The sequence below is a fragment of the Callorhinus ursinus genome, unplaced genomic scaffold, assembly GCF_003265705.2.
Source record: "Callorhinus ursinus isolate GAN/ISIS: 27379988/994484 unplaced genomic scaffold, GSC_fseal_2.0 scaffold70, whole genome shotgun sequence".
Lineage (NCBI taxonomy): Eukaryota > Metazoa > Chordata > Mammalia > Carnivora > Otariidae > Callorhinus > Callorhinus ursinus.
Window position 1 is genome coordinate 1938200 of NW_027397132.1, and position 14691 is coordinate 1952890.

The following is a 14691-nucleotide window of genomic DNA, read 5'->3' on the forward strand; positions in this document are numbered from 1 at the left end:
ACCAGCCAGACTACTGTGTAAGGCAGGGCCAGAAGCCAGTTTTGTGGGGGCTTGAAACAAGTGTGGCTCTTTAAAAAAACACACTATGTTGCTATTGTCTGAATGTTTGTGTTCCTCCCAAATTCATATCTTAAAATCCTAAGTCCCAACGATGATGGTATTAGGAGGTGGGGCCTCAGGGAGGTGCTTTGGTCATGAGGGTAGAGACCTTATGAATGGGATTAGTGCCCTTAGAAAAGAGACCCCTGAGAGCTTCCTTGCCTCTTCCACCGTGTGAGGACACAGTGAGAAGCCCCCGGGTGTGGACCAGAAAGTGGCTCTCACCAGACACTGAATCCACTGGCCCTGAGATCCTGGACTTCTTGCCTCCAGAAATGTGAGAAATACATTGAAATAAATGCCTGTTTTTCCTAAGCCTCCCTGTCTCTGGTATTTTGTTACAGCAGCCGCAACAGACTAAGACACTGTTAGTAATTTGGCAGTAAGAGGAATGACCCACGGCCACACGACATGGATGAAAGTCACAGCAAAATGTTGAGCACAAGAATCTCGGCACCAAAGAGTACATGCTGTGTATTCAGTAATATAAAGTTCACAAACGGGCAAAAGTCATCTACAACGACACAAGTCAAAATAGCAGCTACCTCTTGATGGGGTGGACAGACAGAGAAAGGAGCACGCTGGAACTTTCTGGAGTGAAGGAATCATTCTGTTTTCTACACTCTATCTATATTCTGTCGATCTGCATTTTGATCAGGGGCTGATTACAAGGGTGAGGGCATCTGTAAAATCCTGTAAGCTGTACCCTTAATGTACTTTACTGTACACCTGTGTACCTCAATAAAAGAGAAAAGCAACCCCCACAAAACCACGCAGAATCACAAAATTAGGTACAGGGCCTTGAAGCTTGCACGTCATTATATTTCTGGCATGTCCCTAGAAGACTCCTCAGCTCCGGGCCCACACTAGGCCCCAGAAGAGGTTGCCCAGCTGCCGGGGGACCCTGCCAACCACGCCCCACCCCTCGTGTGTCCTACCTTGCGGCTGAACTCCTGGGCCTTGCGCCTGCGCTCGCGGTGCACGGCCTCGGGGCGTTTGCGGAGGGCCAGGCGCAGAAGCTCTCGGCCCAGGGAGAGGGCTCGGCCGGGGCGCGGGGGTCGCAGGGCTGGGGTCGGGGACGCACGGCCGGATCCCGTGCCTCGGTCGTCGCCCTCGGGGCCCGGGAGCACGCCGAGACTGGGAGGCACGCGCGGGCAGCGCCGGGCCAGGCGCACGAGGCGCTCGCGGCTCAGGCCACCCACGGCCAGCCCCTCCACCTCCAGGATCTGGTCCCCGGGCCGCAGACCCCCGGCGTGTGCGCTGCTCCCTTCTGTCACCTCCAGGACGAAGCAGGGGCCCGAGCCGCCCAGCCGGAAGCCGAAGTCTTCGGGCCAGCCCTGGTTGGTGGCCGGCATGGCAGCGCTGGAGGTGCGGCTGGAGAGAGAGAGAGAGAGAGAGAGACCGCACAGCGGTTTCATTTTGGCCCTGTCCGCCGCGCTGCAGGCCACTTAAAGACCCAGGAGATGCGCCAGTCTGGGCCTCTGCTTCTCTCTGCCTCTAGGTGGAGGATTAGGTCTTAAGATAGTGTCTCAACTCCTGGATCCAGCTGTGCCTGAAATTCACCAACGTCCATGTGACAAAAGGACTTCTCAGTGACATGAGCTCACAAATTCCTACTGACTTTGGCGGGTATTTGCCCTTTGAATTGTATGACTCCCCTTTTTGACTTCCTTGGGGAAGCATGGTATGGCTGATTTGGAGATCTCTGAGCTCCTGGGTCTAGGGGAGGGGGTGTCTCTATCCTCCAAAAGAGGCCAGATTGTGTGGGCTGGTGAGGTGGGCGGGAGACACAAAAGTGAACTTTAATAAAGGGAGACCTCCTAAAAGGGAGTCAGGAGGCCAGAAGGGGGAGCCATACAATTCTCCCTCAATTATAGTAAGGATTATCTATTCCAAAGCCCAACAGAAGAATCATCAAACAGAAAAGAATCATCCATTACAAGTCCAGCAGGAAAAGATGTGCATTGCCTCTCCTACAAGAAAAGGACCACCCCTGCAACTTAGCCAATGAGGAACCATGATCACCCCCATCTCTTGCTTCTCTCCGATGGACTTCTGTTCAAAACCACCCCTCCCAGCTTCCTTGTTCTTCTCTATAAAGTTCCTCTCTTTTGTTTGTTGGACCCATCTATGGCTTTTGCCATAGCTTACTTGTCCTGAATTGCTATTCTCTACCATTCCTGGGTTAACCCATTTTTTCCTGGAAAAATAACTTTTATTTTTTAAGATTTTGTTTATTTATTTGACAGAGAGAGACATCAGTGAGAGAGGGAACACAAGCAGGGGAAGTGGGAGAGGGAGAAGCAGGCTTCCTGCGGAGCAGAGAGCCCGATGCGGGGCTCGATCCCAGGACCCTGGGATCATGACCTGAGCCGAAGGCGGACACTTAACGACTGAGCCACCCAGGTGCCACCAAAATAACTTTTATTTATTTATTTTTAAGATTTTTTATTTATTTGCGAGAGAGAGAATGAGAGACAGAGAGCATGAGAAGGAGGAGGGTCAGAGGGAGAAGCAGACTCCCTGCTGAGCAGGGAGCCCGATGTGGGACTCGATCCTGGGACTCCAGGATCATGACCTGAGCCGAAGGCAGTTGCTTATCCAACTGAGCCACCCAGGCGTCCAATAACTTTTATTTTTGAGGTTCACAAACTCAGCCCAAGGAGGCGAGGGTGACTGTCTTGGATGGAACAATCTCTGTGTGTTCCTGTAGGTCTCTTTAGGGCAGGGGTTGTTCACAGTCCACGGACAGCTCTGAAACTGTAGGCCGTATGTGGTGTGAAGGCTCCGTTTTCCAGGGAAGAGTCCTTAGTTCTGAGGACTTCCTGACTCTGGCTTTGGAGAATGTCTGAGGGCTGGATTTGAAGGCCCTCCACATGGAGTCATCCGCCCATAGCTCCCTCTCCCAAGACACCTGAACACATCTTAGCAGCTGGGGAATTGGGGCGAGGAGGAGACCCGGGGTTCCAGCAGCATCGTGGACTAGGAAGAACCAGGGACACTTAAGGGACAACCAGGGAGAATTGGTGTCACTGGGACACCAGAGGACAGTGTGAGCACTCCTCACCTGGGTGTGGTAGAGGCTGTCATACCCCAAAGCTGGCCAGCTGCCTCCCGAGCCCATCCCAGGGGACCTGGTCCTCCTCTGCCAGGTGGCCATGATGCCCCGGGGCCTCGGGGACACTTACTCTGTCACTTGGTGGCTTTGCTGGACTCCTGGGTGCACTGGGCCCAGATGGGGTGGGGGCATCACCACGTCTTAGAGGAGCTTGAGGTCAGTTCTTGTACCGTGAGAAGTAGTCACCTCCTCCACAACCAAAGAGGGGCTGGCTGGCAGCTCTGAATTTGGGGCTGGGGCACAGCTGTGGCAAGGCTGCCTCTCAGAGGCCAGAGCAGACAATGCCTAGCACCTTTACACCCAGCCTGTGGAGCCCACAGATCCAAAGGGGCTGCCAGCACTCGGACCCCGCTGGAGTTCTACACCAGGTCAAGCCCTCCCGTGTGTCCCCAGCCCTGCAGAGTGACTTAAGTCCTCTCCCACCCACCCCGAGCTCCTGGTGTGGGCCGCTCTCTGCTCTCTCACCTTCACCCAGAAACTGGAATCCAGGCTCCTGGCAGGGCTGATGGACTATCTCAGGGCATGAGAAGGAGGCATCCCAGGGCCGCCCGTCCCAGAATATTGGGAGCCAACCCCCCGCGCTCCCAGGTTTGCTCACCTTCCTCACTGGCGAGTTCAGTGGTTGCAGGGACAGAGCGCAGGGCTTGTGGAATGCCTGGGGACACTAGCTTGTTGCCAGCCCTCTGCTGCTCAGGGCCTTGGCGTCAGTTACTGAAGCACCCGAGGTGACAGCTGGAGTTTCTAAGGCAAAGTGATCCTCCGAGTAACCTGAGAAGGCCCCAGTTACCAGGCAGACCAGCAGGATGGCTGGACAGCTTGGCCAGGGCCCAGAGTGGCCGGGCCCTGCTGCATGGTCCTGGGGGGCAAGCAATGATGCTCAGACAGGAGTGAAGGCTGGCTGGAGCTGGGCCATGGGCTGGGTCCACCCGTGAGGTCATGGAGCTTGGCAGGTGGGTCGAGAGGGTTCATCTAGGCTGTTTTGAGGTGAGGGGGTGTCCCTCAGTCCAGTGATGGCAGAGGGGACTGATGAGACTCAGGAGGGCATGGGGACCCGGTCTCCATGGAGAATATCACTGCCGGAGCCCGGACGGTCAGATGTATCATCAAAAGAAGGGGAGATCCAGCCCAGGAAAAAAGGTTTGGATGGGTAAAAAGATGCTCACTGGAAGTAACTTTGGAAGTGAGTGGCATCTGCAAAACTAAAGGTGTATGGAACTGCACACATCACCTCTAGCTGGGGAAGCTATTTCCCACAGGGTACGGGTGAACAATTCTGAAATCACACATGTGCATGCTGGAATCGAACAATTAAGTAAGTGGACTGTGGCTGCCAGGTTTCTCTCTGGTGGAGTGGGAGGTTACAGACAAGCAAAGGGGATAGAATAATCTGCGAGGTACTGGATTAGAGTCGGGGACCTCAGTTATGAACTCATGCTCAGCTTACTACAGCTGCAGATGGACACATATAGAAATATTTTTTTTTAAAGATTTTATTTATTTATTTGAGAGAGAGAGAATGAGAGATAGAGAGCACGAGAGGGAAGAGGATCAGAGGGAGAAGCAGACTCCCCGCCAAGCAGGGAGCCCGATGCGGGACTCCAGGATCATGACCTGAGCCGAAGGCAGTCGCTTAACCAACTGAGCCACCCAGGCGCCCCGCATATAGAAATATTTATAGATCTGTGTACATGCATAGGTTAGTATATGAACGTATGTCTGTTTATTCTGTCAGCAAGAGGGTGTGGAAGCAAGGTACCCCGGCAGCAATGAGCACATCTAGTGCCAGATCTTGGCTTCTAATATCATTCTCCAATAAAAGGAGCCCGGGATGCTTAGAGAAATGACTGATTCTAGGCCCGGGGCAGGAAGGACACAGGATGAGCCTAGAGCATCTTCTAGTGCCAGAGAGTACACAAGTGCTAGACACACACACACACACACACCCTCACCCTCAAGTGCATGCACCCATGTCCGATGGGGTTTGTCAAAGGGACACAGGAGCCAGCTGAAAGGGCTCCCAGGGGCCAGTGCTGGAACAATTTGAGCAACAAAGTCAATAAAATAGTGTTGGATTATAACCCAAATAAAATGAATATCCACCGGTCCATACTGATACAGACAAAACATTCTTGACTCTTCAAAACTGCCGAGGTCAACAAAAACAAGGAAAGTCTGAGAGACTGTCACAAGCTGGAGGGGCCTAAGGAGACCTGATGACTAGATGCAATGTGGGATCCTGGGGCAGAGAAAGGACATTAGGTAAAAACTGAGGAATCCCAAAGGTGCTCCAAGTTACTGTGTGTGTATGAGGGAGAGAGAGAGAGGGATGTCTCTAGTCTCATTTACATTACAAACTCTGCTAGAGAGATTACAGTATATCCTCTTTGGGAGAAAACCCCCAGAACTGTGAGTGAACCAGTGTCCACAAAGCATGGTCAAAGACTGACTGATGCTGGAATAGAATACATCTTTGAGCACAGCTCCAAATGCCTACCAGACCATGTAATTGTTGTGCTGCATGGTAATTACACATAAACTGTGATAGCCCCACGGGTGGCTTTACTTGGCGTGCTCTTTTGTCTTTTTTTTATTTTTTATTTTTTTAAATATTTTTTTTAAAGATTTTATTTATTTGAGTGAGAGAGAGAATGAGAGAGAAAGAAAAGTCAGAGGGAGAAGCAGGCTCCCTGCTGAGCAGGGAGCCCGATGTGGGACTCGATCCCGGGACTCCAGGATCATGACCTGAGCTGAAGGCAGTCGCTTAACCAACTGAGCCACCCAGGTGCCCTGTCTTTTTTTTAAAGTAGGCTCCATGAGCAGTGTGCAGCCCAACACGGGGCTTGAACTCACAACCCTGAGATCAAGACCTTAACTGACTGAGCCATCCAGGCGCCCCTCTTTTGTCTTCTTGATTAACAAACTGATGTTTCTCTAGATAGTAAAAAATGGCATCACCTGACCCTGCTGATGGGGATGTAAAATGGTAGAACCATTATGGAATACTGCTTGATGGTCTGGCTGGCTTAGTTGGTAGAGCACTTGGCTCTTAGTCTCAGGGTCATGAGTTCAAGCCCCACGTTGGGCATGTGGCCTACTTAAAAAAAAAAAAAGCTAAATGTACACTTATCATGCAAACCACCTATCCTAGGTATTTATGTCCCCAAGAGAAATAACAGTGTATGTCCACATAAAGACTTAAACATGAATGTTTATAGCAGCACTATTCACAATAGCCCTGGAAACAGTTTATACATTGATCTACGGGCAAATTGGATAAACAGACTGAAGTAATATCTATGCAATGGAATGTTACACTACTCTATAACAAGAAGAAATGAATTACTGATACACACAACACGAGTGAGCCTCAAAAACGTTATGCTAAGTGAAAGAAGCTGGTAACAAGAGGCTCTATGATTCCATTTATATTAAATTCTATAACATGCAAACTGATCTGTAACATCAGAAAGCAGATCGGTGATTTCTGGGGCCAAGGCAGAAGCAAGGGTGAACTGCAAAGGACCTTGAGAGAACTTGTACACTTAATATGTATACGGTTTGTTGTATATACCTTAATAAAGTTGATTTTTATTTTATTTTTTAAAGATTTATTTATTTGAGAGAGAGAGAGAGAGAGAGCGAGAACATGGGGGTGGGGGAGGGGCAGAGGGAGAAGAGAATCTCAAGCAGACTCCAGGCAGCACAGAGCCCTACACAGGGCTCGATCCCAGGACACTGAGATCATGACCTGACCTGAAATCAAGTGTCAGATACTTAATCGACTGTGCCACCCAGACACCCCTAAAGTTGATTTTTAAAACTTGAATTACTTGAGGGGTATACTCCTAAATCCTGTAACTTAAAGGAGATGGGGAAAATGACACACTGAGCCAGACCCGATCACGGGCTAGCAATTTTCATATATATATATTTTTAAAGATTTTATTTATTTGAGAGAGAGAATGAGAGACAGAGAGCACGAGAGGGAAGAGGGTCAGAGGGAGAAGAAGACTCCCTGCTGAGCAGGGAGCCCGATGTGGGACTCGATCCCGGGACTTCGGGATCATGACCTGAGCCGAAGGCAGTCGCTTAACCAACTGAGCCACCCAGGCGCCCCAATTTTCATATATTTTTAAATCCCATTTGTTTGTCATGCTCTCCTAACAAAGTCAGAATTGTTACCTCCAGTTTAGAGAGGAGAAGCTAGAGCTTCAGAGAAATGAAGGGACCTGTCCCGAGTCACACTGGCTTCTGAGCAGCTGAGGTAGGCTTTGACCCTCCCCAGCCTCCACCCTCTGTCAGCCCTTGGGAAGACAGAATTCCAGGACCCTGGCATTGACCATAGAAGGACGATGCAGTCCAGCCTGGATCCTTGCTCCATGTTTCATGTTCTGCCTTCTTTAAGGCTTTGCCCAGGATTACCAAAAGGCTCAAAATGTGCCCTGGTATTTCCCACCCCAGTCTCAGAAGGTTGAGCCAAGCTGTGGATTTCCTGGGGGGCAGGAAGGGGTGTCCACGGATTTGGGAAAAGAGACCCCTGGAGACGCTTGGGTGGGTGCTGCTGAGAAGGGCTGGTGTCCCTGACTCCTCACTTTGTTGTACACTATCCAATACTATGGATGCTACCTTCTACTTTTGAATTACAACCAGAACCCACCTGCTTCTCTCCACCGCCACTGCCACCACCGTGGTCCAAGCCACTATCGTCCCTCTTCTGGACTGGTCTCCCAGCCTCCTCACTGGTCTTCTCTTTGTCCCTGCAGTCAACATAGAATCTAGAATGATCAGGTCAATCCAAAGTCTGATCCTGTCACTCCTCTGCTCAAAACCCAACCCATCGCTTAAGTCCTCACCATGGCCTGTGGGACCCTACCCAGTCAGGCCTCTTGCACCTCTCTGACTTCTTGCGCAGACCTCAGGGCCTTTGCACTGACTCTTCCCTCCACCTAGAATCTGTCCCCACCTCCCGAATCTGTGCAGATGTCTCCTGTTCCATTCTATTTCTCCTCCCTTCCCTGCTTTCTGCTTCTTCCTAGTACTTCTCACCATCCACATGCCATGTGTTTGCTGATTTATCTTGTTTCATGTCTGCCCCTGCCCATTAGAATACAAGCCTCAGGAGGGCAGAGATTTCTGTTTTGATCATTGCTATACCTATAGTACCTAGAATAGTAATTGGCACATAGTTGGTGCTCAGTATTTGTAAAAGGAGTGAGTACATTAATAAACCTTACCCTGAGGTCCCAGCCCTATAACAGAAGGAAGTGCATTCTCCTCCCAAGGCTACCCTAAGTGATTTTTTTTTTCAAGATTTATTTATTTATTTGAGGTGGGGGCAGAGGCAGGAGAGGGGAAGCAGACTCCCCTGCTCAATGGAGAGCCCAATGCAGGCGCGAACTCACAACCCTGAGATCATGACCCTGAGATCATGACCTGAGCGGAAACCAAAACCTTAACCAACTGACCCACCCAGATGCCTCTGCCCTAAGTGATCTTATGGGAATCTCGAGGAAGGCCCCCAGTGTGGCACATGGTATGCATTATGTGATTATTATTATATTCACTATAATTATGTCCTTCTGACAATTCAATTGTGTTCCCAAAAGCTACAGACCATCTTTTATTTTTTATTTTTATTTTTATTTTTTTAAAGATTTTATTTATTTAACAGAGAGAGACACAGCGAGAGAGGGAACACAAGCAGGGGGAGTGGGAGAGGGAGCCTGATGCGGGGCTCGCTCCCAGGACCCTGGGATCATGACCTGAGCCGAAGGCAGACGCTTAATGACTGAGCCACCCAAGCGCCCCCAGACCATCTTTTAAAACATAAGCTTTTATTTTAGAGTAGTTTTAGATTCACAGAAAGATTTCAAAGACAGTACAGAGTTTTCATATACACATCCAATGTTCATTTCACATCCAATGTCCCTTGCTGCTGACATCTTGCGTTACTATGGTACCTCTGTCACGATTAATGAGCTAACATTGATCCATTATTATTAACTGATTCAGAGTTTCTTAGTTTTTACCTAATGTCCTTTCTCTGTCCCAAGACCCAATCCAGGATGCCACACAGTTACCATGTCTCCGTAGCCTCCTCTGATATGTGGGAGTTTCCTTGGTTTTGATTACCTTGACAGGTTCTTTTTTAATAGCTTTTAACAAATTTATTAAATATGATCTTTAGTACTCTTCTTGTTCTTCTCATTCACTTCCTCTTCCCTCTCCCTCTCTCTCTCTTTTTCAAAGGACAGTTTTCAGGAGTATTGGTTAGCTATTTCACAGCATGTTCTCCGTTGGGTATGCCTGATATTTTTCTCATAGTTAGACTGGTTACAGTTTTGGGGACGAAGACCACAGAGGCAAAATGCCATTCTTGGGGCACCTGGCTGGCTCAGTCGGTTAAGTGTCGGACTCTGATTTCGGCTCCGGTCATCATCTCAGGGTCTTGGGATCGAGCCCTGCATCAGGCTCTGCGCTCAGTGATTGTGATTCTCTCTCTGCCCCCCCCCCCCCAACCCCATGCACTCTCTCCCACTCTCTAAGGTAAATAAATCATGTCACATCAGTGGCACAGGCTATCACCCTGATTTACATGCTGTTAACCTTGATCACCTGCCTGAGGTTGGGTTTGTCAGTTTCTTCACTATAAAGTACTCTGCCCTCCACCCCTCACACTGTCCTCATTGGAAGGAAGTCGCTGTGTGCAGTCCACACTTAAGAGGGTAGAGTTATGCTCTATTTAAATTATTTGGAATCCTTCTGCATGGGAAATATGTCTCTTCTCCCCTATTTATTTGATCAGTTATGATCAAGTATGGATTCACGGATATTTATTTTACACTTTGGATTATCATCTAGTACTGTTATTTATTTTGTTGCTCAAAGTGTTCCGTCTTTGGCAAGTGGAGTCTCCTGTAGTTCACTCCTATGTCCCTTCGGCAAATCTCCATCGCTCTGTGCGTGTGTGTGTGTGTGTGTGTGTGTGTGTGCATACGTGTGTTTTACAACTGGCATTACAAGTTGGTCCAGACTCATCCCAGCCCTAGAATCAGCCATTTCTCCAATGCGCTTTGATTTATCCTGAAGGGGGAATAATATTCGAAACTAAGATCTGGGCACTGGATGTGTAGTTCACCGCTGCTATGATGTCCTTGCTTCTCGCCGGCTGGCTGACGGCAAGCAGACACATGCCCCTCTAGCCATGTGGCCTCCATCCACTCCTGAATTTACTCAGGTCAGTTCCCTTTTGCCTCATCCCCCTCACTGAGGTTACCTTAGACATTTGCAATTCGGTTAGATTCTTTTGGTCACATTCTGTCTTTCATCTTGGGGTGCCCCAATTTCCTCGAAGACTTTTAAATTCGCATACATTGAGGGTGACTCTTTGTGCCATAACTGCCCATGGATTCTGACACATGTGTGATTGCATGTGTCTGCCATTACCGTGTCACTGCCCTAGACTAGCTCCTGTGCTTTTATCCACTCAACCCCCCTGCTCCCCATCCTCTGGCAACCCCTGATCTCTTTGCTATCTCTACAGTTTTGCCTTTTCCAGATTGTCACATAAATGGAATCATACAATACGTAGCCTTTCACACTGGCTTTTTTTCACTTAGCAACATTCATCCTTGTTTTTGTGTCTTGGTAGCTCATTCCTTTGTTTTTTTTCCAGTATCCATTGTATGGATGTACCACAATTTCTTTATCCATTCACCTATTAAAGGACCTCTTGGTTGCTTCCAGTCTTGGGCAATCACGAATAAATCGCAGACCTAACTTTCCAATCAGTTGGGTAAATACATAGTAAAATTGTTGTATCATGGTAAGACAAAGTTTAGCTTCCTCAAACTGTCAAACTGTTTCCAAAGTGGCTGCACCATTTTGCATCCTGCCAGCAACGAATGAGAGTTCCTGTTGCTGTACCATCCTTGTAGGCAACTGGTGTTGTAAAGGTTATTTGGGATTTTAGTGTGTAGGTAGTGGTATCTCATTGATGTTTGCATTGTTTTATTTTCCTAATGTTAAACGATGTTGAGCATCTCATATGCTTATTTGCTCCTTGTGCACCTTCTTTGGTGAGGTACCTGTTCAGATATTTTGTCTATTAAAATTTTTGTTTGTAATTGTTGACTTTTCAGAGGCTTTTTTACAAGTGTATTTTGGATACAAGTCCTTTACCTGATGTATGATTTACAAATATTTTCTCCCAGTAGGTAAACTTTTCATTCTCTCAACAGTGCTATTCACAAAGCAGAGTTTTTAAATTCAATAAAGTCCAGTTTATTAGATTTGGGGGGGATTATGCTTTTGGTGTTGTATCTAGAAACTCATCACCAAACCCAAGGCGGTATAGATTTCCTCCCAATTTTTTTCTTCTAGAAAATTCTGGAAAACATCCAGCCCTACCCTGGTGCCCTGTTAAAACTGTGTTGATCTGGCTCCTCCATAAGAATAGGCTCCCCCTCCCTTAAACAATCCACAGAAATATGACCGTGAACACCATAGAATGGATCCTGATTGTTAGGGGCTGAATTTGTCCCCTCGAGTCCATTGGTTGAATTTCTAGCCCCTGGAACCTCAAAATGGGACTGTATCTCCTTTCAAGGAGTGATGGAGTAAAAATGAGACTGTTAGGACGGGGCCTAATCCAACATGGTTGCTTACCCTACGAGAAGAGGAAATTTGGACACAAAGAGACACCAAGGGATGTGCATTCACTTGAGAAAGACTGTGTGAGGACACCGTGAGAAGGTAGCCATCTACAAGCCTCAGGAGAACCCAACCCAACCCTGCCAACACCCTGATCCCAGACTTCCCACCTCCAGAACAGAGAGAAAATACATTTCTATTGTTTGAGCTACCTAGTCTGTGGTATTTTATTATGGTAGCCCTAGAAAACTAATGCACTGGCACAGTGAAATTTTATGAGTATGACTAAAAGATTCTTTCATTCAGGATGTGTTGAGAGCTGGGTAAGTGGCCTTGGCCAAGGAGAGCCAGGGAGGGCAGAAAGGGATTGATTGAGAAAACCCAGACATAAGTTTAAAACTGGCTGGTGTCCTTTCTCTGTGCCAAGTCCTCCTGACACACCCAGCCACTCTGGACAGAATAGAAAGAGTCCAAGCTGGGCATCAATATCCTGCAGTCATGTCATTTCCTACTACCCAAAGCCTCTGAGAATATCTGCATGGGGCCCTCAGGTGACAAAGGCAGGGGGGTAGGTGACAGCCTGCTGGAGGGATGGAGGGGTTGGTCCAGATGATTGTCCATACCCATGACAGGAGAACTGAAGTTGACCAATGACATAATGGTATTTTGAGGGCATTTTGATGACTGCCATGGGGCCAGGTTATGGCTTTCATCAACAACTTAGATAGTGTATTACTTAAGGTGATTAACACTAGCTGCTGTAACAAACGCTCTCCAATCTCAGTGGCTTAACACTATGAAATTTCATTTATCAGCTACATCACAGTCCAGCATGGATTGGATGGCTGTCCTGGGTTGGGGTGAGGGCTTCCTCCAGGAAAAGAGACGGGGTTCTTGATCCATGTCTTGCACTGACATCTTAAACACGCGGTCACTTCTCCAGAAGTCCCTGAAAAAGGGGAGGAGATTGCCAGAGGATTGTGCAAGAATATTTTAAAGGCCCGGTCCAGAAGTGACCTACATTTCATCTGCTCACTTTTTCAATGCCCGGAACGAACTTCAAAGGAGTTCGTTCGAAATGTATAGTCTTCCCCTTGCCCAGGAAAAGGAGGTACTGTGGCAAACACCTGATGTTGTCTCTACCACAGATAAGGACACGAATTTTCCTACCAGGCCAGCAAATGTTGGGATGTTGGGGAAGACGGTGGGTGGAGACTCAGCCCCCATAGTCAGGGATGTTGGTTGTGACAGTCATTTCAATCTAACAGGACAGGAGGACAGTTGGCTTAGCAACAAACAGGGCAAGAGTTGGGGGTTTTCTTGACCATGGGTCTGGTGTGAATTAAGGAGGGGCCTTGTTGGGATTACTCTTTGAAGGGGAGGGTGGCATGAAGAGCAGCATTTGGGACAGTAAATCCCACGGTCATGCCATGGGGAGTGTTAGCAGTACAATGGTGATGAAACAGCCACCATGTCCAGATCCAGACAGGCCTGACTCTCTGCTCAGCCCTCGGCACAGGTCTTGGGACTGAAGTTGCAATGCAGAGCTGGTCTGTGAGCCACATGCTAGCGGGAGCCCCTCCCAGCACCCTGCTTCCATGACAGAAGTGAGATCAGCCCACGGAGCACCTCATCTTTCTTATGCTCATTTCTCTTTTGTACTGTGTTTTCCCTCTGGTCACATTAAAGTTATTTTATCTGGTTTTGTGTGTAAGCCAGCTCCAGGCCTGCCTGGAATACAACAGGGAGATGTAAATAAATGGGGTGGTGAATAGTGTGTGATATTGAGAATTTGCTTTTCTCATTCCTTTTATTCATGGTTCTTCCCCCATCATCAAGGTCTTTGGTGGGGGAAGGGAGTTCTGAAAGGGCAGGTGGGGGGGGGAGGAGATTGAGCCCTGAAAGAGCCACTTTCTGTTTTTCAACCTCCTATGTAGACTTCAGTCTGTCTTTTGAAAAGACAAATGTCCGAGAGTCAAACTAGTTTTCTGGTGTCAAGTTGGGGATTTTTGAAAGGAAAAAATATTATTGCAAAAGCGTATGGTTTGCACTATAAACCAGACAGTGGGACTGCTTGCACTGGGACTAAGAGCCTTTTGCATATGCAAAGAAGGGTCTGAGGGGTGGGCAAGAAGAGGAGACTCACGAAGGAGGCTTGGAGGAGCAGACTCACTGCCCCACTGGAACCTGGCTCACTGGAGCCAAGCTAAGTCCAGTTATGGGAAAACAAACAAGGTTGCATTCAGCACAGTGTGAACTCCTCTCAGCTGCGCAAGCTCCCCTCTTGGGGCCCCACCCCACTCTTGGGGGGCACCATCAGAGTCGGGGGGATTAATGCCAGCTGCTGTGACAAACCACCTCACTGTGCGACAAACTGGGTATCCCAGACGCCTGCCCCTCTGGTCCCCTTGCTTCGGACTAATGTTCAGAACCACTTCCGCCACCGCAGGCTCGGGGGTCCCCCTGCCCCAGGCTGCAGACTTTGTGAGCTGTTGATGCTGCTAATTCTGGAGCTCCTGGTCGATGATGCGCCATCTGTATCAGGCTCTGAAGATGAGGTGCCCTGGTGGGTCGCTGACCCAGAGGAACCATCAGAAGCTGGTGGGCTGGTTCACTGTCAGTACTGATGATAGGATGAGGGGTTCTCCGGGGACATTCTGTGGAGCCCCTGGCATGCTCATTCCAGGCCCCTCCTCCGGCCTCCCCTGTTCTAGCCTCCCTGAAGAGATTAGCAAACACTTCCTCTATTTGGCTTCCATGGTGGCCCTCTTTCCTCGTTCTCAAGTTGGGTTGGCCACCCTAACTTGGTCTGCTTTGCCAGC

General features: G+C 48.7%; 1 protein-coding gene across 1 annotated transcript in view; it reads right to left on the minus strand.

The window, feature by feature from the left end:
- The window catches only part of GRID2IP (Grid2 interacting protein), a 42209-nt gene extending 34247 nt beyond the window's left edge, over positions 1 to 7962 (minus strand). Inside the window, exons 1-2 of the mRNA XM_025863756.2 lie at positions 7875 to 7962; positions 1038 to 1473 (exon numbers count right to left, since the gene is read on the minus strand). Of these exons, the coding sequence (XP_025719541.2) occupies positions 1038 to 1454 (417 nt within the window). The 5' untranslated portion in view covers positions 1455 to 1473; positions 7875 to 7962. The remainder of the gene's footprint in view (positions 1 to 1037; positions 1474 to 7874) is intronic.
- Positions 7963 to 14691: the final 6729 nt, after the last annotated feature.